The sequence below is a fragment of the Aureobasidium namibiae genome (assembly GCF_000721765.1).
Source record: "Aureobasidium namibiae CBS 147.97 unplaced genomic scaffold scaffold_35, whole genome shotgun sequence".
In the NCBI taxonomy this organism is placed as follows: Eukaryota; Fungi; Ascomycota; class Dothideomycetes; order Dothideales; family Saccotheciaceae; genus Aureobasidium; species Aureobasidium namibiae.
Genome location: NW_013581174.1, coordinates 49,663 through 72,948, shown reverse-complemented (window position 1 = coordinate 72,948; position 23,286 = coordinate 49,663). Strand labels below are relative to the sequence as shown.

Here is a 23,286-nt window from a genome sequence, read left to right as displayed (position 1 = left end):
AGTAGAGCGTACTCCGAGCAGCATGAGGAACTACTTTAAGTACTGTATTGACGTCGCAGTCGTCGCGGAACATGGCCTCAACTAGTGTTTTATCGTGGTCGCTGAGAGGGATTGAGCTGAGCTAGTTTACTACTATACTGCGCATCAGCGAGGGCTCTAGGAGGCTTCAAAACTAGTGTATATCAATAGAACAACGACTTACAGCTATTACTATAGCTATTAGAGCTTGTAGAGCTGTATATAGCTGTATAATTGATGAATTAGCAGGTAATTAGCTGCTCTGAGCATCGAGTTCGAAGTTGGGGGTGGCAAATTCTAATGAATTTTGAAACCGAGAATACAACACGTTTGGCGTTGACGATGTGGATAGGCTTCGGAAGATGAAGATGCTCGTCGAGGGCATCATAGCCTCCGATCTGACCATCCCGTTCACAATTATTTCAAACTAAGTCAGTATCTGCAGGAAGAGAAGGAGCTTACGAGCCATGATTAGCGATAATAGGTGAGGAACCCCACTACACCAGTCGCGACTGCAGTGAAATTCTTGGCGTTAGCCGAAGTGAGCAGACCATGCGGGGTGACTTGATCGTGTAGAATAGCTAATTATCTAAGCTGAGCATGTAGAAGCGTCGTGCTCGCTAATTGCGACGATCAGCAATTCGATCGATTGTTCATCCAACAATGACTATGACCGCCATTTGGGATGCGTGTGCCTCTTGTTAGAATCATGACAGAACCAGGAACTCCACTCGGTTCGGTGACGGTCGTTGTTTGTGTGCATGAGTGGGACGTCAAATTCGTACGCCAGAGAGACGGCAAGGAATGGTTCGTTTGTGACGTCGCCTGCGCGTGCGGTTGCTCCAGTCAACGAACAGACACTAGTGTTGGATGCAGCATGACCAATTGGATAGTTTGCTCCCGTTGATTCGTTGCGACGACGCTGTTGTGGTCTAAGGGGTACTAAACTTGCAGAGGTGGTCTAGATACAAGGACGCGAGCGCGCGACGCTTCGAGGGGTGCAGCGCTTCTAGGTGCTTCAGCTTACAGTTTGGAGATTGGGTTTCGTATCGCCAACTCCTGCGCGCCCTTATGTGGGGTGCCCCATAATCCTCCTGCAAAGACACCCTGACAGCACGCGCAGACGCCCTTGTCAATGAGTATCTCGGCTAGCGGTCTCCCCGAAATTGCCATCCCCTGACCTGCTGGGACTGCATGCCATTCTGGTGCAAGGAAGTCCTGTTTAGGATGGCGGTGCTGAGCTGATGACTGCGACCATGGGGAACCTTCTTCGCGACCTGCACGAGCTAGGACATAGGCACGAAGCGAAGTTGCACGGGCGTCACTTCCGAGAAGCTCAGCAGAGATAAGGTCTTGCTCAGGATGTACTTTTGCTCTTGGTGCTACGCTGGAGATGCATGGATCCCATACGACTAGTGGCTACTGCTTAGGCCTCAGCTAATTGCAGAACAATGAACTTTACGCGCGGCAGGTTAGTGCTATACCAGGAAAGTGACTGTCAGGAAGCCAAGAATTTGGAAGGGGTCGAAAAGGCTACTGAATGCTAATTTCATCCAATGACCGAGCATAGACTTACCATTATCCCGAAGCGCCTCGAGCACGTCTTTCTCCGTTTTGGTCCGAAGCAAAAATTTTTGAAACTGGACGCCTTCATTGTTGATTAACTATCGACTGAGCTGAACACCAGACTCCACGGCGAGTCCGAGATGGACAGCTTTGTTTGTAAGAAGCTGGATCTGACCGTTGATGGCTCTGTGCCCATCATGCTTCACGCCGTCGACGCTCTTCAGCTTTTCGCTCGAGCCATTGACTTACCTCGCAAGGCACTCAGCTGCCCAGAAACTGCATGGGCGGAATCTGGCAGCTGAAAGGCGCGATGAGCACTCAGGCAGATTCAAGCCAATGTCATACTTCGAAGCAGATATAAAGGTTGCATGGCTCGTGTGAGGGAGCTCAGCACTCTCTTCGACCTGGACCAACTCTAAGCATCTTACACCTATTCGTTCAATGGTGACCGGAATGTTTTCTTTGTTGAAGTTCGCACCCGTACTCTTGGGCCTGACTATCGCCCAAGATGCGATCACACTTGATAGTACCACGTACGACGTGGTCTCCACCCCTGATGCTGTTCCTGTTGATTTCCTCAGGGAAGTTGATGTTCCAGTCTACGCCATCACCCCAGGCCTTGACTCGGACATCATCTACTATGCTAGTGAGACCGCAATTCAAGCCGCAGCTGCTCAGCAGACGGAGAGTCCTCTCAGTGTCTTCGTGAGTGACATGGATTGTACCGGGATTTGATGGATCTCTGACTGATTCACTATACACAGCCTGCAGCCACAGGCATTCCCATCAACGCTGCCGGCGAGAGCGACCAGACGACGGCCACTACGAGTACTTCGAGTGCCCCTCCGAAGCGTGGTATCGAAGCTCGGGTCGCATGTGCTCCTCAAGCTACTATTTCCAACCTCTACAACGTCAATGTTGACAGTCTCAGCGCTTTCGCAGCCGACTCAACCATCGCATCCATCGCCAATTCCGCTCCCACGCCCTCGGGCTATTTCAACACTTTCACGAACGCAGCCGGGTCCAGCAGCGCCTATGCTTACCTCGGTTATGCGGTCGTCAACGGCGGAAAGACTGGCTATGATGTCAATTGGTGTGCGTTCAAGTGTAACGCCATGAATGGTTGTCTCTCTTTCAACATATTCTTTGAGCGCGATCCTGTTCTGGAGCCCGGATCTGGCTGCTCCAACCCTGCCGCGTTCCCCAACATCAAGTGCTCGTTCTGGGGCTCTGCTCTTGACCTGTCGACTGCGTCAAACAAAGGACAGTGGCGATCGAGCTTCCAGGTGGGGATCGCTGGGTCGAACGGATACACATCATACAAGCTCGGCGGTCCGATCGCTGGCTGGGATGCTCCTCAATCTTTGAAGACTTCTGCCATGAACGCACCGGTACGCGATTGTGCTGACACGTGGACCTACATGGGGTTCAAGCTGTTCCAATCTGGTCCATTCGACCCGAATCTCTGCAGTGCCGCATGCAACTCTCAGACAACCTACAACCTAGCTCACCCTCCTTCGACGGGCAAAGTCTCTAGATGTGCTGCTTTCGGAACCTATATCCTCACCATGACCAACAAGACTGGTTCTTATCAACAGGGCCAGATGTGCACGCTGTACACTTCGAACTGGGATAAGCAGTATGCGGTAAACAACGTCGCATACGACGACAGCATCGGTGCGAAGTACACATACAGCTACAGCTTCTTTTACAGTAGATCTGACATGCAGCCGATTTGCAAGGCTGACATCACCTACCTCGCCTCGAGTGGATCCGACTTCTGCACTAGTCTGATTGGATATGCCGCCCCGACTGTCACCAGCACGATCACTGTGACACCAAGTCTCGCAACTGACCTTGAGACTACAACTTTCTCCACGTCGACATCGCTTATCACATCCAACCCGACTGCCACCATTACTGCTGACGTTCAATGGAGAAAGCGCGACATCTCGAACGGTTCTGTTCTCGCCGAATCTGAAGCCACGGGCGTCCTGAGTAATGTTGTCAACGTTCAGACTGTCGCAAATGTACCAGCAAACTCTGCTGTTGTTCTTGACAGCTTTGTCGCGACAATCTCCCAAGCCAATGGTAGCATGCCCACCGATGCTCCCTCTAACATCATTGCCGCTCGTAATGTGCTTACCGCTCGTGCTGCTATCGCCACCCCAGCTTCGGTCGCATCTTGGCCGTTGTCCAGACTTTCTGAAGCCTGTTCGAATGTTGCAACGGGCACTTTCACAGCCTCGTCGACGACCACTCTTCCCACTGTGACTACTACTGTCTATGTCTCGGCAGTCGCGACCACGACGCTTCAAGTCTGTATCATTCCTTCGCAGCTAGCCGATTACCAAACCTTCACTCCAATCTGGGGCGTGTGGAACGGTAACAGTGTTGGAGATCTAGGCTATCCGGTTGCTGCAGCGGAGCAGACGCTCCAAATCCCCTTCGAGATGTCCATTGGAGGCCAGAGTAGTAGTATCATCACTGTTGGCACCAATGGCTATGTGAGTCCAAAGTACAACGCCCTCTCTCCAAGACGAAGAACCTGACAACTTGATTAGCTCAAAATTGGTAACTCGGTTCAACTGATTACATTTGCCGGCCAAGGCGGATACCTGTATGTCTACGGTGGTAATAACGGCATTTTTTATCGGTACGTCTCTACGTTCAAAGTTACTCCTGGTCCTAGCTGACAAGGCCCACTCTGCAGTATCACTGGCGACCCAGGCTCGCGTGCTATTGTATTCTCATGGTATGTCGGAACCCTTCAATGGGGCCATCAGCAAAACCACTTCACCGTGACCTACTTCGAAGATCGTCCTGGTGAGGTCCAGTACAAGTACTACGACGTCGTACAAGATCCAGGCCCGTCAGCCTCAGCACAGGTAGTTATCAGTGAGTGTTTCCATCACGAACTCTTCGAGACGTCGAACTTATCAAATTACAGATGGTGCAACGACTAGCATCGTTGCGAGCGGCCAATACTTCTTGCCTGGTCAGCAAATCACTATCTCGGCGCCCGACGCTTCACACGTCACCTTCTCGACCTCGAACCATGATCGCGCAAGCTGTTGCAATAAGCGCTCATGGCACTCATGTACAGAATTCCAGCCTCCAAAGAGACCTTGAGATGATGAGTTTCACTGGCTGGCCCGATTGATCTACCTACCGCAGCTTTGATCCAACGTCTGATATCTCAATGGTCTTGTCTATAGTCTCAAGGTACCATGACTTGTCTTCATGGAATTTAGTCAGTTTCACAATCATAAGAGTCGTCACTATGAGTCTTGCCAAACCACATTCCCTCGGACACGTATTAAGGAGGCAGAAACAGATAATCACATTCTAGCTCATCCTTTTCGCGTCGAAGCTTTCCCAGCGGCGCGTGCCTCCAGATATTGGATACCTCTTTATGTCGATACCTTCTTCTTCCACTGTTAATGGAGAATGCCGACCATTGAGGCCAAGGAATATAATCTTCGGCCATGTAGCTAGCCAAGTTCGAGAGGATGGCAGATACGACTGAGAAGCAGCTGTTTCTATGTGATTCAGATTTTTGTCCTCACAAAGGATGTTCATCAGGCGTATCATTCGTACTACGCGATATTCGTACAGCTTGCGTGCTGGCAGGCTGGTACCCGATGCCGGTGTTTTGTGATACGATTTCAAGACACCTGTGGAAGAATGCCTCCTCCGATAGCTTTCAACGAAAACAAAGCATTGGGGTCCAGATGGTCACAATGAGTCGACCCGCACTTTTACTACAAACCATACCTTCTAGCAGATCAGGTAGCGATCGATAGCAGAATGGGCAGTCGAGTTGACTGTATCCTACCAGAATAACTATGGATAGGTATCGAGGTTGTAACACATACAGGGAGACCTTACAGCACGTACTGCTTGACTGTCCATCTTACCGGGAGATCAAGCAGAAGTATTGGTCGGAAAGAACCCCTCGCACGGTTCAAGAGATACTTACTGACGCATAGGAGACTGCCATCGCTGTAAAGCTTATGCTGTCAACAGCCCTGCTACATCAGTCTTGCAGGGCAAAAAGGGTCAGTGGAAGCATCGGAGGAATGCTTGAACAAAACTAAGACAACGTTGCACAAGCACACGAAGTAAGGACACAAGAACAGATTGACGTCAAAGGGAGGAAAGGACACGAAAAGCAAGACGTGAAAGCAGGGATGTAACAATTGACTATGGGTCACGTTGAGACAATTTCCTATGTTGGTGCTATAGAACACATACCTGTGAATGGCCGAGTGTCTGGATAGTTTCCTTGGCCAGGCCCACAGGCTCAGATGGAGTATGATTCAAGAAAGCAGAAAGAAAGAAAAAGAATCCAGAATCTCGCCAGGGTCACCTGCGCGACGGGTCGATTCTGACATGAGCTTTGGCAAACGATGTGAATAGCGACTCTTGGCGATTGGCGATGTCTCTCCATGGAAAAGCGACAACTGTTGTGTTCAGGATCCGTCGCAGAGAATGCTAGAAATTGCTTCAAGATTCATAAGATCATGGTTCAGTGTGGAATACCAAGTAAGGCGACGATTTGATTTCGGTCTCATCAATGGCAACTCCACTCCTGCTTCTGAACCGGCTCTTTTGCGTTCGTGTCCTTGCATCCTATGTGAACAGTGTCCATGATCAGTGCTGTCCAGAATCAAGATGCCACACTCTGCGTTGCTGATCTCAATTCATTAAGACACGATAGTAATCTTCTTGGGCGCAGATGCATGGGGTTCGATGAAAACGTCGGAAGACCCCGCTCCAGCTCATTCCGCTATCGCAGATCACTCTGCGCTTAGCTCACGGGTCATAGCAGAGATGTGGGGGTCGAGAATTCAGCCGGTCAAGCACAAACGACAATTGGCCTTACCTCATACTAATGTTGTCCGCTTTTTACCTTGCAAATTGACAGACCAAAGTCTCTTAACATCGAGAGTGATGCAGGTGCGATAGCTCGCTAAACATCACATACTTCTTTCGATGCGTGTCTGGGATCAGACGACACCCATCAACTGCAGGTAGGAATGGCGCAGTGGCGTCTCACTAGGTGCTCATGCACGTCGCTTATCCTTGTCGTCGCATGCATCGCTGCATCTGGGGCGCATCTTCGTTCGGTGTATTCGTGGCTGTCAGGCGGCTTTTCAGAACTGGCTCAAGATGCTGGCTGAGTCCAGTTCTCGATGCGTGGCGGTCCATCGCCTTTCCAACAGAATCAGTCATTGCTTCCGCCCTCACTCTCACACTCACCGGTATCTATCTTCTCCGAGCTAGCGAAGCTTTCGCACAACGTCAACATGAGCAGCGTCACCTTGTCTCATGGTTCGTATGGCATCGGCATCATTTGCGCTCTTGTGGAGGAGAAAGCGGGCATGGAGATGATGCTCGACGAAGAGCACGAACCGCTAGAGCAAAAGTCTGGCGATCAGAACAGTTACACCCTCGCTAGAATTGGCAAGCACAATGTTGTCATCGCATGCCTTCCTGGTGGTCATCAAGGCAAGGCTGCCGCAGCAACAGGCGCTGTTCACATGATGTATAGTTTCCCCATTAAGCTCGGTCTGATGGTCGGAATCGGCGGAGGTGTACCCAGTCAGGTTCCCGCGATCCGACTCGGCGATGTGGTCGTGAGCATGCCAGAAAGCACACACGGGGCAGTGGTGCAGTATGATCTGGGAAAGCTGGAATCAGATGGTTTCCGTCGCAAGGGACATCCGGACAAGCCTCCGAAAGCTCTTCTAAGCGCAGTGACATTGCTTCGAGCAAAGCATGAGCGAAAAGATCCTGATTTCCCTCGATACCTGACTGCGATAACGGACAATCGCAGGATGGCGACAAAATACGGCTAGCAAGGGGCACAGCATGACCGGCTGTTCGGTTCGGAAGAGATCCACCCCAGAGATCAGCACACCTTTGACCACTGTGTATCGGCCTTTCGAACCGTCCAGCGTGCTCGTCGCGATGACAACACGCCTCAGGTCTTCTATGGGACCATCTTGTCGGGAGACCTGGTGATGAAAAATGGAGAAGAAAGAGACGGAAGAGCGGCAGCGGACAAGGCCATGTGTTTCGAGATGGAGGCGGCAGGCTTAGTGAACGACTTTCCTTGCTTGGTAGTCAGAGGCATCTCGGACTACTCGGACTCACATAAGAACGACAGATGGCAGCCGTATGCAGCGGCGACTGCGGCAGCATATGCGAAAGAGCTCTTGGGTGCTTTGAGTGTGCAGGAGGTCGAGAAGCTCGGGCCTGCAAGTATGCCTAATGTCTCCCAGCAGTCCTTTACCTGCGCGACAGGTACTGTCCGCTCACGCTAACATTTGATATTCAAGAGAAACATATAGTACCTTTCAGTCTGAAGGGCGTTCCCGCCATCGATCACTTTGCGCAACGAGTCAGTGACATGCAAAAGAACGATGAAGATTCAACATACATCAATCCCGATAAGCCATCGCACGGACTTTCAGCAAAAATCAAATCTGACAAACCTATACCGACTCTGAATTCCGATATATCAAGATCAGAGGATATTCCAAGACCTTCTGAACCCAAAGCAGTGTCGAAGGAGTTCAAAGCCGTCGAATCATGCGATATAGTAGATTCAGCTTACGAGAGCGGCACTTGGAGGTCACTCTGGTTCACGCTAAGCAACAAGCTTGGCCAATGGAAAGACGTTCTGGGCTTGAGCGAATGGAGCGCAGCAAACGTGCTGTCATCTGACCGACAAACGACTTCCCAATATCTCTTCCATTGGATCATATCTCACATGACCAATATAATGTCGCGTCCTCAAATACCAAGGGACAAGATCAGACTGGTTTGAAACTGTGTAAGTCGCTCATTTCGAATGTGACTGATCCATAATCATACATATCCTAACGTCCGCCAAGCACTGTGGGACAAAGCTATTTGCAGATTATCCAAACACAGATCCTCAGTCAGTTGCGAGTTTGGCTGAAGAGTTAAGGCGTCCAGCGATGGTGGCCATAGCGGCTGGCGGTGGGTCTACTACCTCTACATTCACGACTACAGCTTCAGCGACCCCCACTCCTCCAATTTCGCCACACTCGCTATCCGGCTCACAACATGCTGGGTCTAATCAGGGGCAGTCGGCTCCTTATACTGCTGGCAACCCTGATAGTGGAGTAGCAAGCCCGGGCTCGAGCCTAAGCAGGATGGTTCCCCAATACTTCGAGCTTTGTGTCAATACTGGAGGTCTGTGTCAGAGCCTTGGAGAAATTGATGTTACCAACATAACAAGTGATCTCGAGTTCTTCCGCTGGGTACGTCTTCGCTACAGGGAATTATGAGCTTGGAAATTGTACAAGAAGTTCTTTCTCCGACCGGAATCAGTCCGTTTCGTCTACTTTGGACTGGAGCGCAAGTAGAGGGTTCATATCCTTTGCAGAGAAGAGAGCTTTCCCTCTGCAGACGAAAAAGATTATGATTACAGCCCGCGCCCACCGAGACCAAGCGGCTCCTTACCTATGCCGAGCGGTGCATTCATCCACTACCTTCATCGATGCAATCTGGACGTCGAACTTCTAGCACAGCCGCAAAAGACTTGGCTCAGACGATTACCAAAGAGGATCAATAAGTCTGTTGTAAGGGAGGCTACTGAGATTACCGGTAACGCTCTTGTGGAAGCCTGAGGTGTACATGTCATTGAAGGTATCGATAAGGCTGCGGTCTGTTGGACTCTTCTAATAGTCATGATCGTCGGCGTTGTGCCTCTGCTCGCAGTATACATACGCATGACAGGCGATGTTCAAAGTGCAACAGGAATTGCTGCATTGGTTCTGGCAATTGTCACTGTGCTCTATACTGTCATGCAGATTGACATCGCCAGTAACAACTAGAGACCGAGAGCCTGTCTTAAGAAAGCGGAGAATGCTGATAGGAAGACTTCTTGTGATGACTGGCGCCTTCGAAGACCTGCGTAGCATTACCCCCACTGAGGGGCTCGCCAGTGTCCTCGCCTATCGTCTGAGGGTCATCGATGCTTGAAGTCATCTCAGAATTGCAACTTCATGTACTCCCAACGAAATGCATACATAGAAAAGGACGAGTCGCCGAAGCCCCTATCACAGGGAACTAACTCTGTTCAGCCGGCATGACTGAATGGCTGACTGATCGAATCCAACCTCTGACTAGAGTGTGTTCCTCGAACCAGGGCCCATCTCGTGTCTCGGACCATTCGAAGGGCGTTTCCTGGGTCCTGCGGACATGTGTTCTTCCCTAATTCAAGAGTATGTCATTAACATCGCCAAAACTAGTGATCAACACGCAACTCATCGTACGCTTGTCACGATAGGGACAGTACCGTGGCATCATAATGCTATGTAATTTAGTTGTGCGGCGCTACAGACAGAACTCCGTAAGGCAAGTACCGATGAGTCATCTTGAAGATCGCAAAGTCGCTGCCGTCCGTGAAGCCACTTTGTGACTTGCGCGTAGTCTTGGGAGAATTAGCCCAATTTACACTTGTGCCTGCGCTGTACTCTATGAGTCCAATTCTGAGGTACCCAGTGGTCTAAGTTCCGGTGCGTTTCAGAGCATCGAGTTCGAAGTTCATAAACACGAGGATAGGCCTTGGTGTCGGCGTCGTGGCCCTTGCGGGGGCCCCAACAACGCCGTCGACCGTCACAGATATGTCGGCCTGAGGAAGTGCTACACAACAGACTTCGAGACCGGTCGGACGAAACTCGATCCGTCCAGCCTTCAACTGAGTCGCTGAGGAGACACACTTGGGCTCAATACGCCTATCGCTCAAACGACGTAGCTGCCCACTGAACTTAATTCGGCAGTCAAGGTAGCAAAGGCACAGAGAGCTTTGCGCAATATGGTCGACTTGCTTGATAATGCCCGAATCCAATCGTAGCGGTACAACGATCGCGAGGGTCTAGATGACACCTCACACGTGTATTGGTAGTCTCAAAAAACGACCAACGCTGCATTGCCTATATCATGACTAAATTGGTCTCTTGACAACGTTCAGCAGATCCTGCTGCACACTAGCTCGGAAGGAAGAGAGGGTACGAGAGACGATGCGAGAACAATGTACAGGTATTTCCGTCGTTACAATCCATGCTTTCAAAATGGGAACGCTTGTCAAGGCTACCGATGCCCATATGATACGGTGTTATATCGGTGCAGGACCGGGTAAACAAACGATCTATAGATTGACTGATCCTGTGTGAGACAATAGCCTGGATGCAGTTCGTCCTCAGATCCCGAATCTAAATCAATTTTGCCTTCTGCAACCCGTGCAAGATTGGGTGGCTGTGTTTCCAAGCTCATAGGGTAATGTATCGTGGGACGCTGAGCTTCGCCAAGTAAAGGCAGAAGACGTCGAGCCAATTGCGTGCGGCCTGGTAGATCCAGCTTCACTAAAGCTTCCGTGGGTTGAGTAAGCGACGGTGGAGATTCAACGAGAGTTCCATCTTCTTTTAACCAGTCCTGAAGCATGCTGAACTCGGTTGATGAGACATCATCCTCGCGTATTGTGCCAACATCGTCCCTCTCCCCATGGACACGGCTAAACTTTTGTTTCTGCCCTAACTTCGGCTCCATGGAAGCTGACTGTGAGCGCCAGATGACTCGTCCATTCTCGGAGGTGGTCTTATATGCCTCTAGCACAGGGCATCTGATTCCGTATGAAGCCATCATAACACGGACGCTGAAATGTATGGTCTCTGATGCCCCAGAGTCACCAGTAGTTGACGACTCCAACGGGCTTTCTCGAGTTCTAGATAACGATATTGGGAATGATCCAAGACCAAAAGAGACACCAACTGAGCTCAACGATAGCCTTGGTTCCGCTGATTGGGACCGTCCTGGTCTGCGTAAGCATTTCTTGGTAAGGGCAAATATGCCCTTACTCGAATTGCTTACTTCGCCTGACAAAATGTAAGTAGGAAATACATGATGAAAGAGACGTGCATATGCCGCACACACCTGTGATAGCAGCTGTTGTTGGGAGCAAGACCGATTTATCTACCGGATCGGTCTGCGAGACAATGGCCATAACAGAGCGTGTCTCTGTGTATTGATCGTGGTCATTTGGCCAATGCCATTCCAAGGGGTTGACAAGTTCCATGACCGTTGCTGAATCAAATTCCGCGCCAGTAGCTGAAGACAGCTGGGAAATCATCCATATCAGGGTCATGGATGCCAGACCTGAGTCTTCATTGCCACCGCCGATATCTGAGTGAGCACCGAGAAACCAACATTGTTTCAGTAGGGTCTCTTGAGGATTGTGCGATGTCCATAGGTCGGGGGAAAAATGCTTCCGATGTTCATTGAGAGCGAGCGCATGTAATGCGAGCTCGACGGTCTCTGGAACATGTGTGTCAACTCGCGGCAATTTACTGGCTTTGGATGACTTAAGCAAAGGGCTGCCAAGGGCACTGACAGTGTCCCAGACAGCACAAGCTCTTATCTTCGCCACCCTCTCCAAGTAGCAGGAGTTTCGTAATTGCTCAAGCCGCTGAATTAGCAGTTCTGAAGAGCTTCGATATGTCTTCTCGTAAGACATGCCTGGCCACTCCCAACGGATTCCTTGTACGATAGAACGCTGTGTCCAAAGTCTGTACAATTCATGAAGGTGTATTAGACCCCTTTTCTTGAGCAGACCAATACAGTCAATCAATGCTGCGACACAGCGGACAGTAAATGCACCACGTGAGAAGCCGACTAAGAATATCTCATCTTCGCCGTGGTCGAAATTGAAATTGTTGCAGATGAAGCTGTAAGCATCGCGAACATTGGCGTGGATTCCTAGGAAGTCAGCAAGTCAACTCATCACATCCGAACTAATGCTCAGACCTCTGCCAGTAGCGCCATCAATAGCAGAGGCAAACTTGCTTGTACCAGTGCCAATTCCAGTATGATAGTACACGATCTGCATCGTTCCATCCTTCGCCACTTCTTTGACACATCTTGCAAATCGTGACACGTTGGTGAGAGGACTGTCAGTACTGATGCTGTCGTTCCACGTGCCATCACAGCAAACAAAAATTCGTTTTTTGCTCTGAGTTGATTTAATGGTTGTCGGCGCCATGGTGTGATCTCCTTGACTATAGTACACCAAGGTTGACAAGGAATAAAATCGAGCAAGGGAAGTATCCGTTTTCAGGTTTTGGTGGGGTCTGATCGACGCTCTCCCTAGCAACGCTGAGACGCCAAGATGTTGTTGCTTTCCGCTCAAATAGCTCCATGAACGAAATCCCTAGGCTGTCGTCATGGTGATGGTACGAAGCTGAGCTCATACGACTGTAGCTCGTATGGCTTCACCGAACGCCAAGCAAATACCAGTTGCATACAAACCAAATTATGTCTCTAACGAAACGCCCTCATCGTGGATCTCAACACCGTCATCTTAGCCACAGTAGATCCACTATCTGTGGGTTCGTGATAGCAGACACTCCTTGTACACTGCTCCTGGTCAGCGGTTGTTACTTTAAGACTAAAACATAGACTTCCTGCATAATTACTGTTCCAAGGTCGACTACAACTGCCCCTATTGAGTGTGTAAGAACATATATCGGAGCTGGGTTAGAACGGCAATGTTACGGTACGACAACGCTCCAATTCGAACAGTGGACCTTTAGAGATAAATGGACATAAGCTAATCTTGTCTCCTAAGTAGTCAAAGCTCTAACGCAGCTTTTTTTGGACTCGGAGCTCGCGCTCCTCTTACTGTTCGTCGCGCGATAGTTTGTATATCAAATTGACTATTGAACTCGCTTCGATCGTGTCCGTGTCGGGTAATCCCAAAAGATATCAGGACGTACGCTATATTATCTTAGCACAGATTGTGGTATCGCGACAAGGGTGACAAGGTAGACCGCAGACACGAGTATAGTGGTATACATGATGTCATTTGGCGAAGTATTGCCAATAGAGAATAATCATAGGTGATACTTACTTTAGTATGCCTTGAAGGAACGAGTTTCCAGTTTTCGACTCGTCGGTCTGAAGAAAAAGGCGCTTTGCTATAGTGGAGGCATCATGGGGAAAAGCAGTCTCTTCCAAGTCGCTATCTAGATGATGGAGTCCACCTTATATGGGCCTGTGCTTTGAGTTTTTGTGCATGGGTGACACATGTGTCGGCAATCCGGAAAATTTTCAAAGAGCAAGTGAAAAGACAGAGCGAGCGTGCTAGCGACCCGTTACAACTCTAGATTTTCCCGTATGCTTACGATTTTCGGTACGAGCTTGTTGCTTGTACTAAGGGGCTTTGGGCAGAGACTGTTGCGACAAACCAGCTAAAAGTGCTGGCACAATATGTGTGGTCATAATAGAGGTCTTCCTGGCGCAATCTCTGCTCTGAGTGGTACGATAAGCTCTCCTACGCAAATACGGGTCGTGTCAGCAGGGTGAGATGTAGAGTAGCTTCGTGTGCGGCGAACAAATCCTGAATTGTTCCAGGACTGAATTTAGACCTTCTGCATTAGGCGAGAGTTTTGTCCACGAGCTCTTTGAACCCAAGAGTGGCATTTAGGTGCACAACGGATTCTCTATAGGTGTGTACATGGATTAATCGAGGCAGCGCGCCTACTCGCAAGCTTCCCGCACTGTGAACCGAGCACTCAGAACCAATGGTCCACGCAAGTCTGGAACTCTCGAACAAGGATCCCGAGCTTGGTTGACTCTAAGCGGATTGTTAACATCGGAGTCGCGTAAGTCTCCAACCATCTGATTCTAGCAAAGTGTTGTGTATAATGAAGATGCTTGAGCATAAGATTTCTTGCAGCAATCACATTTAGAAACCTAAGGGTGTGTGTACATGGTCATTGCCACCTTGCTCATGTATCTGTCTATTGTGTGATCCCGATTAACGTTGTCTTTCTCCATGGTAGCGTCCTCGGGGGTGTGGCTTAGGACAAGTGTAGCTTGCGTTCTGAGATCCAGTCATCTAGCCCTACATGAAATTTAGTAACGCTGTCTGCCAAGCTTCATGATACTTAGTATCGACGCCATTTCTCGCCTTGATGGGGTGGGTCGTCGTGGAAACTTCCAGTGGATGCAATGTGGTTCGTGCATAACTCACACTTGCACCAGGTCAGAACGAGGCGGAGTTTTGATAGGCTTCTACCCAGCCAAATTCCCTTTCGGATTTCTGTCGCAACAGCAGCCATGTTCCCGTTCAAAGACCGATGTAATATTGACTCAACATTGGCGAGAGCCTTTTCATGACTCTGGCAGGGGAAGCCGTAACTTACGTGTATCTAGCAGTATAAGCCACTTTATTTCTGTTACCAAATGCCAGGACTCGGCTGCGCCGCCCTTCAAGCGGTATGCGCACTATAAAGTATGGGCCGTTTCACGAGCATACTCATAGACTTGTCAATTAAGACCTTCTTGGAATACCACTCGAACGATCCTCCGACTGTTCGTTACCGGCACAATCACCGGTGGCCTTGACTTGCCAAGGGTTCTAGCAAACTTCTCTGAAAGCTTTCTCGAAGGTGAGCTTCCAAGAAGACTTTGGAAGCATACCCTAAAAGGTTCGGCCTGCTCTTTGCGATCTTCTACACTTTTGTTAGGCCAGGAATCAAATACGTCATCGCGCATCTTGCCCAACTTCAGTCGGCAACCAAAACGTCCGGCCTCCAGCTTCTGTCTCCGCCTCGCGTCATCCGAGGAATGGCATTGGATCTCAGCGTTCTTTACAAGACGACTCACTTCCTAAATTCTACATGCGCATCACCAACCTCGTACAACAGCTAAATATCTGGGTTCCGGCATCTTCGAGCCTTTCTGTGGGTATATGGAAATCTCGCCATGTCACAGTCCCTTTTCTCAGAACCTAGGCTTCTAGTGAAGGGAAAGGAGCTTCTACAAGAATTTTGCAAAGTGTGGACTCTACAATTGACATGCTTTACCGCAAGGATCGATTGCCCTTTCTCCAGTGGCTTCTGTGAAGAGGCTAGAGAGTACTCGAAGTGTGCTGGGGATCCTATGCAGGCTGTCGTCGCTCTCGAGGCTCAGCAGCTTCTTGAAATGGTACGAGCATTGTCGGACGCTCTTGGAATCTCTGCCCCCCATGATAGGCCCAGCATACGGCGATGTAACCAGCGAAGTTGAAAATCCGTTTTGTTGAGGTAGTGTTGCCTTGTATGCAATCACTCCTTAGACACCTACGAGGACATCGAACACTTCGATGTGGAGTTGCGTCCATGTACTGTTCTTGGTGAGCAATCTATCTGAACTTGATCACGCATCAATGCTCTGCAAACGTTGGGCAACTTTAGAGTGAGCATATATTGTTGCCAGCGATGACAAGTCAAGAGAGTGGTTAGGTAATTCGTGGACTCGAAATCGACGATATGCCGACTGCGTCTATATCACCAGTTGATGCTACTCAATATGATTCACAACTGGTTCTTCCAGCGCATATGATGTGTTCAATGGTGTGATTGTTTTTGGCCCCTTAAATCTTGGCCAGGACCTGGATTGATTTATACAGTAATCGGCAACACCATACAAGAATCTGACTGTGAGGGTTTTGTAGCACATAATTATCAGAATCAAGTTTCAGATTCCGCGCTGTGTGCTTGATGGACGCCGTATGATGTTCAGTAGACGTTCCTGGACATTGGAAATCCATCACGCATGAGACGCAAGGCTCACACTGAGCTGGTGGCTAACGTGAGAACCAAATGATGGAGTGATCACAGAGGTTCACAAGAGTCGAAGAGCTCGTACATTCACCCTCTGGCTCATAGTCCATATATATTCATCAGAGTTGCTTCCACCATATCTAATGTAAAGTCAGATCATTGATTGAGCACTAGACATGACCTGGGTCCGCAACGCGTCACCAGAGGTTGTTGGTCAGTCAAGGTATCTGATGGTGATATCGGTCTGCGCGGTATCTATTCCTCTATTGATACTGATCCTCATTGTACGAGGGTATCATTATCTACGGATCAACAAGAACGGCCGTCTGAGCTACCACAATCTTTGCCTATCGACAGTAAGTGAACGGATCTTCTTGAGCAACGTCAGCTAAGTTCCATCACGTGCAGGCTTTTGCTGTCGTATATATCGTGCTCGCGATCATCGAGACACGGCTTGGTCTGGGCTTGCCATTGAATCTTCTCCCGAAAGCCAACTTAGAGCGGTATGCTCTTGTATGTAGACTGAGGCACAACTCTCGTCCATCCGTCCAAGCACTGGCTCTTCCAGCTTAATTTTGTAAGGAGACTGGCATACATCCTAGCTAAAGTGACATACAATCTCGGCCTGGGCTTCGCGGCTCTGGAATACTGTAAGCGTACGACCATCTCAACTCACCGGCGAAGCTTTCAGCTTGCGATAAGCTCCATCGTGTTGGCCCATCTTGTGTCGTTTCTGCTTTTCCTGCTCTACTGCCGACCAGTCGAGAAAGCGTGGATGCCGGAGGCTGACGGAAGATGTCTTGCTACCAGGCCTTTATTCTATGGTACGTCCATCGCCATGCTTGTGACTAACCTTGTCGCGATACTGTTGCCAATTCCTCTGGTCTGTAAGCTACGCTTGACCAGAGCGGAGCGAGTCCGCTCCATTGCTTTGATCCTTCTTGGGCTGTTGACTCCTGTTTGCTCCTTGGCACGGATATGTCAGATCAAGACCATGATAAAACATGGAGATTCAACCATGCTTGTCGTCTGAGGTACTCTGGAGAACTGTGTTGGGGTGAGTACAGACTCAACATTCACCATCTGTAGGGAAGCGATGGTATTTTACTGACATAAGCAATCAGATCATCACCTCTTCTCTTCCCGCGCTGTCCGTCCTGATTCGAAGCTTCTGCAAATATGCTTCAAGCAAGGACTCTCGTCCTGTATCCACTCCTAAGCATCAGGATGTACCCCTAACGTCCCACACTCCACAGAAAGTCCCCAGAGACCAAGAAACCCGCGAATCCGATGAAATCTCTCTGGTTGTGAGGGAAAGATCGTGAAAGCTGTACCCTGAATGGAAAAGCTGCTCCCGAAAAGTAGAATACATAGAGTGTTGCCACATCAAGCCATATGTGGCTTCAAAGCGTGACGAAGCGGTGTCCTACACGTTTCTGTACACTGAGCATGTAACACTTCTCATGCTGATTCAGTGCATCGTCCTTACTCTTTTGGCCTCTGAGTTACGTGAGCCAGCTTGTATTGAGCATCGTTCTGGTCGAAGCTGTGGCGACCACTCATCTCCAGCTCCACAGGTCAATTCGTGGGAAAGCAATACACGAACGGCGTATGCGCATTTGTTTTGCCCGCACGCGACCACGATACTTAACAACCTTTTGCGGGGCAATGTTGGGAGCTTGAAAAAAGCATCGAGTCTGCTAAGCGAGGCGAACATCTGAGCTAAAGACGCTAAAATGTCAGACGATCAATCTGAGTGTTGTGTGTGGTTCTTAACACAGGATTCGTCATGCTTACAAGATCTATTCCTTACAGCGCGGACATATACATGTCCCCCAGACCTAGATGAAGGCGAATATTCTATACAAAGACAAGAGACACAGGCGATAGACACATGGATCTCGATACCATAGCCATCGGTAACGGGTCGGCTCAAAAAGACTACGGAAGTTCTTTCGATGGCTTTTTGGCCTCCATACAGGTCGGTGCCTTCATAGCGGCTATACAGATCGGGGGGTTTGTCATCCTCCGCAGGAGATACCGCGGAAAATGGTGAGACATCTGGAAGACCATCACAGAAGCAGCCAGAATGGACTTGTCCATCAATGCTAGGAACATCAGATCATTCTACACCATATTCTACGACATAGATAGCTCTTGTTTAGATGCTATAGGTCTTTTTGTACTGCTTCGCCTGCTCACCAGGATCTTTGGCTTGACTGCGATCTTCATGTTGCCCCTCCTGGTGCCGTTGAACTACGTCCATCATCGTTCAGACTCTTCCATCCGCGGCCTTGACAAGTTCAGTTGCCTAAATATCCTCGAGAACAATACTGGCCGTCTTTGGGCACACTTGACTGCAGCTTGCTGGTTCACAAGCCTCTTCTGCTTGTCCTCCCGTCGCGAGCTTGCAAATTTCGTTGACATCAGACGTATGCACGAGCCTGGCACGGTTGATCGCCTCTATCTCGTTACCGACATTCCGGAGAGGCTCGAGAAAGCTTCAGTGGAGTCCATGTTCCATACGTTATATCCGTGCCAAGTCCAACTATATTCTACGAGAGATAAGAAGGCACCATTTGTCGGAGGAAAACCATACCTTCGAGCGCTAACTCAGATAGAGAAAGAAGCATCTAGAAGAGATGGCAAGAAAGGTGAGTACAAAACTGTCGCCCGGTGAACGCACTAAGCCAACGCCAGTTCATCGCCAGAGCTGTCGAGTCGGACAAGGCAAAAACTGCGACGTTGTTTCCAGAAATTGCAAGAGCACCTCACCAAGCCTTGTGTTGAACACGATTTCTCCAGTCTAGCAATCCTAAAAGTCTTCGGAGCAGACTCGGCCCTCATTCGTGATGTCATGCCGCAAACGATCTGGCCTCTATCGCCTCACAGGATCCTTTCTCCACAACAGGGATGTACTCGACAGTCGCACTTCTGGGCGTGATTGGTAGGCTCCAGAAGCCCACTACCGTTTGGTCACACACACTGACTTCCACAGCTACAGTATATTCATTCATCACTCCTCTAGCCCTATTGCCTAGCAGCTTAGGCTTGTTCGCGCTCCTGATGGCAATCAAGCCAGCCTTGCGCCAGTCCAGCGGAAATGCAGCAGGAAACAGCGGTGAGATATTCTCGAATATCATCAACCAAGTCTTCGTTGGCCTGTATACAATGCAGCTATGTCTCGCCGGCATATTCATCAGTGTAGAGAGCAAGACCGCCAGATTTGCTTGTAAGGTGCAGGCGATATTAACTCTGCTTCTATCTCTTGCCACTTGTTGCTCTCATTTTACTATGATGAGAAGTATGAATCATCGACTTCTAACAGTATTTCCTCGTGGCAGTCTAAACCAGGACGTGGTCGGAGAATCCATAGTACAACATCATCATAGTAGGGCTACCGCGCTCTCCCATTTGCTCGCCACGACGGATTCACCAAGCGCCTCTATTTGCTAGATTTGCCGAAATCTACGAGTACTTTGATCGAGGAAAACGGTACTTCTTCTAGTTATCTTATCCGTAGTTACTATAACTGTTACTACGAGTATGCTCTTCGGGCGCTAGTATACCTAAAAGTAGTTCTCGTGCCTTCGGTTGCTAGACTTAAGTGAGTTGAACATTGTAAGGTTAGAAAGATAGAAGTGCAATCTCACCGATCGTAGAGTGAAAATCCTTATCGTTCTACGTCTTACGCGTATACACCCTTACGTTCGCTTTATATAGTTGAAGATTTATTAGATGAGGAGGATAATAAGATAGCTCTATAATTCAAGAATTGTGACATCTCTTAATACGAAGAATGCTGTACTTATATAGCGTGCGAGTGACCTTGATTGCGACTTAAGCCGGCGCATTTATTAGCGAACTTTAAATCCGCGACGGCAAAGTTTAGATCACAATCCCTACTTCCCCGTTTTTTTCCCTAGATATCTAGATGGTGCAAATGCTGTCGTATGGTGTAAGCTTTGACTATTAGTTTAACAAAAGTATTGGGTCATGTCTGCGTAAGATACAAAAGTCTTGTCTTTCGTGCTTGCTATATACAACGTGATAAGTCCACGTCAGCGACGATCGTACTACTATCAAAAATCAAAGGCTCCTGGCATAGGATAAATGAAGGTGTCGAACTTCCCAGTTTGGCCGGCGCTGGTCCTAGAAACCATCTCTATAGGCTCATCGGTCCTCGGACTGTCTGCTCTGGACTCTGTAGCAACAGGCGGATATTTGAGCTGTGATATGCTCTCTAACTCATTCTGGACTATTTCTAGCACCTCCCTTCGAGTTTCATAACGACTGGCCTGTAGCTTGGCGCGACGCTACAATCTATCAGCAGTCGATCATCCATGTCTTGTAGCAGTTGCGACTTACTGTCTCTGCAAAATGGATGATACTCTTCTCGGCCGCTTCAGCAAAATTTGCAATCTCTTGTAACGATCTGTCGAGATCTTTGTGGGATTTTGAGATTACTCCTCGAGCCATGATGCCGTCGATATGTTTGATACCAGGCATGATGTGTTTTCTTGAGACTTCGAAGTATGTTTCCGCCGCCTCACCGGCCCACTGATATCCCACAAGGACGGCGATTACGCCTGCACGAATGTCCTGATCCCCGTCAGTACCTCTCTACGCAGATGCGGTTATGTAGGCTGACAAATTACTTACATCCAGACACTGGACTCTCTGAGTGGGCGCATCGTCCAAATCCTCGCCACTCATCTTCAGATCCCCAATTGCATTCTTGCAGAGATTGTCGACTTCATCTCTCAGATTGTTGAAGAACTGTTGAAATTGTCTAAGACGATTTTTGAATTCACTCAGTTGCGTGAGACACCGCCGCAGAACCTCCTTCATACTGTCCTAGATCAGTGTTAGCCCTGTCATCTATCTGCGAGAAGCGGTATTAGCGGTCGGTGAACTTACTAAGGTGAATCCTTGATCAGCCAACTTCTGGATTTGGTAAGTACAATCCATGTGTTTCGCTGTCTCTTCGCGATGTTGTCGCTCTTTCTCCGCACGCTTGTCTCGAGACTTTTGCAGTGACGCTTCGGCTTTCTCTAGTAGTTCCTGAAACGCTCGCAATTCGATCGAGATATCAGCAAAAGACCTACACTGAATTTGACAATGCCAACATACTGGTCTCAACCTCTCTCTTCTCAGACTTCCGCTCCTCTTCCTTTGCCTGCAGAGGTCAGCTCAAGTACTCGAACTCTTCGAGTTTAGTCACAGACCTTTGCTCGTTTCGTGGAAGATATTGTTTTTACCCTTGCTTGAATTTGCTGTTGTACGTTCTCACAGATCTTCAAGCTGGCAGCCTGCCATTTACGCACTGTCTCGTGTGGGGGAGACCTTTTCTCGATATGGAAATAGTCCTTTTCAACTTCCCCTTTGATCTTTTGCACAAGCTGACAAACACTTAGTTAGCGCACAATGAGGGATAATGGATGCGATACCTACCGTTCGCAGAGCTTCAATCATTTTATCCGCCTGGAAACGCACCACAGAAGATTCTGCAGCATAAGCGCCCGAGATATTCGCGAGTTCAGTATCGATCATACCGATCGGCCAAGGTTGATTACCTCCAGTATATGTCGTCTTCCCCAAAAGGCCCTCCCAATCAGGTTCCTTGTTGTTTGCATGTAGATGTTCATTCAACGAGCGCGCGGGTTCTTCCAAACGGCGTAGAATGGACCAAGCATGTGTCTCGTCATCTGAGTCTTTCAAATCGTCGCATGATGAGCTAGTATCATTCTGCCGCGCTGCTTGCCTATCTTGTCGATCCTTCATGTCGGCATGATCCTCGCCGATAGCTTGGATGAACTCGGACATTGTTTTCAGAGCAGCGGCGTAATTGCTGGGCTGGGTAGCTGCCGCCAACAACCCAACGCCACGAATGAGTTCTGGTGCAGACCTTTTGAGCATCCTATTCCAATCTGGAATAAGGTCAGCAAATTACCGTCAATGTGTACCACCATCACGCTGTCGTTAGTGAAAACTTACCTGGATCCAGTTCTGAGTTCAGGTTGTTTCGAGCCTCATCTAGTAACTTTTTGAATTCGAGTGATTCTCTCTCGCTTTCATCGACTAATGATTTGGCAGCCGCCATCGAAGCTTTAGAATGTTCTTTGCGCGCGTTTGCCTCGCTTTGCCTCGATTCCAGAGCGTCAATATTACGTGCCGCATTATCTATCTTTCTGTTATCACAGCTTCTGATCGACTCTGTTGAACTGTCTCACGCACCATTTGAGGCAATCGTGGCTTGGTGAATATTGTCAGCCAACGTCGATACTGCTTCGAACTCGTCGGAGACGGCAGCGATCTTATCCACGCAGTCTTTCGAGATCGTGTCCAATCTATCGAGTAACCTTGTCAAACGAGAAGTTGAGACGTCTTCCTGCGAGCATGTTACGAGGATCTTGTCGATCTTGGATGGAGGTCAGCACTCCGTGGTCAAGTCTCGGTATTGACACGACGCTTACCAATCCACTGGGGCCGCAGATCACTTCTGCGTTGCGAAGCAGCATACTCATCTTCCGCTCGGCTTGATTGAACGAAAGATAGCTGACATCCGTCAGGTGTTGTAAATTAGCACGAAGAGATTGATGCCGATGCGGGCGTCAGCAAGGCCGGTTCGTGTGTCAAGATCGCAGATATAAGTCACCTCATCTGACCGTGCTGTTGTAGCTCAATCAGACCACCGGCCTTGTGCCCATTGGCAACAAGCACACACTGCGCAAGGCATGTGAGCGCTTGTGGTCCTGCGCTTAGTACGCTGCCCCAGTCGTTGTTGCTTTTGCGAAGGGTTTTTTCGGTTTGAGATCGAATGAGCCGAGCCATGTCTCGATCTTGGGAGGCATTGCATCTCAGAGTCGCCATGTCTGATGCAGGAAGGAGTTTTTTTGGTTCTGTGGACAGGCTGGGGATCAAGATAGTACGTGTATTGGACGATCAGTCTTTATCATTAGATGGTGCGGCATGACTTCCCCATGCCAGCCATCGGTCAGTAAGATTTGTCATTCATGTTAGTTGCATATGCTGACACGTGGCGTCACACAGCTGTGAG

At 49.1% G+C, this 23,286-nt stretch overlaps 6 protein-coding genes across 6 annotated transcripts; 4 read left to right on the top strand and 2 right to left on the bottom strand.

Moving 5' to 3' along the window:
• Window positions 1-2,504: 2,504 nt before the first annotated feature.
• M436DRAFT_32292 (uncharacterized protein) lies at window positions 2,505-3,236 on the top strand (the record flags this gene model as incomplete). Its single annotated transcript, XM_013566894.1, has 1 exon — window positions 2,505-3,236. A coding segment is annotated over one exon (732 nt), but the record flags the coding sequence as incomplete, so codon positions are not given.
• Window positions 3,237-6,896: 3,660 nt separating this feature from the next.
• Window positions 6,897-9,606, top strand: M436DRAFT_77091 (purine and uridine phosphorylase; the record flags this gene model as incomplete). Its single annotated transcript, XM_013566911.1, has 3 exons — window positions 6,897-7,346; window positions 7,449-7,854; window positions 9,449-9,606. 3 exons carry the CDS (start codon window positions 6,897-6,899, stop codon window positions 9,604-9,606), a joined length of 1,014 nt encoding a protein of 337 aa, XP_013422365.1.
• Window positions 9,607-11,710: 2,104 nt separating this feature from the next.
• On the bottom strand, window positions 11,711-12,628 carry M436DRAFT_30098 (uncharacterized protein; the record flags this gene model as incomplete). Its single annotated transcript, XM_013566891.1, has 3 exons — window positions 11,711-11,973; window positions 12,175-12,378; window positions 12,427-12,628. Coding segments are annotated over 3 exons (669 nt in total), but the record flags the coding sequence as incomplete, so codon positions are not given.
• A 3,774-nt stretch (window positions 12,629-16,402) lies between these two features.
• M436DRAFT_77090 (uncharacterized protein) lies at window positions 16,403-17,259 on the top strand (the record flags this gene model as incomplete). Its single annotated transcript, XM_013566910.1, has 3 exons — window positions 16,403-16,582; window positions 16,635-16,739; window positions 16,795-17,259. The coding sequence occupies 3 exons, from the start codon at window positions 16,403-16,405 to the stop codon at window positions 17,257-17,259; spliced, it is 750 nt and encodes a 249-aa protein (XP_013422364.1).
• Window positions 17,260-18,120: 861 nt separating this feature from the next.
• Window positions 18,121-19,734, top strand: M436DRAFT_68386 (uncharacterized protein; the record flags this gene model as incomplete). Its single annotated transcript, XM_013566909.1, has 4 exons — window positions 18,121-18,278; window positions 18,381-18,880; window positions 19,231-19,458; window positions 19,619-19,734. 4 exons carry the CDS (start codon window positions 18,121-18,123, stop codon window positions 19,732-19,734), a joined length of 1,002 nt encoding a protein of 333 aa, XP_013422363.1.
• Window positions 19,735-20,308: 574 nt separating this feature from the next.
• Window positions 20,309-23,099, bottom strand: M436DRAFT_68385 (uncharacterized protein; the record flags this gene model as incomplete). The annotated part of the gene is made up of 11 exons (XM_013566908.1): window positions 20,309-20,542; window positions 20,595-20,849; window positions 20,889-21,083; window positions 21,147-21,280; window positions 21,360-21,405; window positions 21,455-21,628; window positions 21,681-22,156; window positions 22,224-22,409; window positions 22,464-22,647; window positions 22,703-22,784; window positions 22,885-23,099. The coding sequence occupies 11 exons, from the start codon at window positions 23,097-23,099 to the stop codon at window positions 20,309-20,311; spliced, it is 2,181 nt and encodes a 726-aa protein (XP_013422362.1).
• Between the last annotated feature and the right edge of the window lie 187 nt (window positions 23,100-23,286).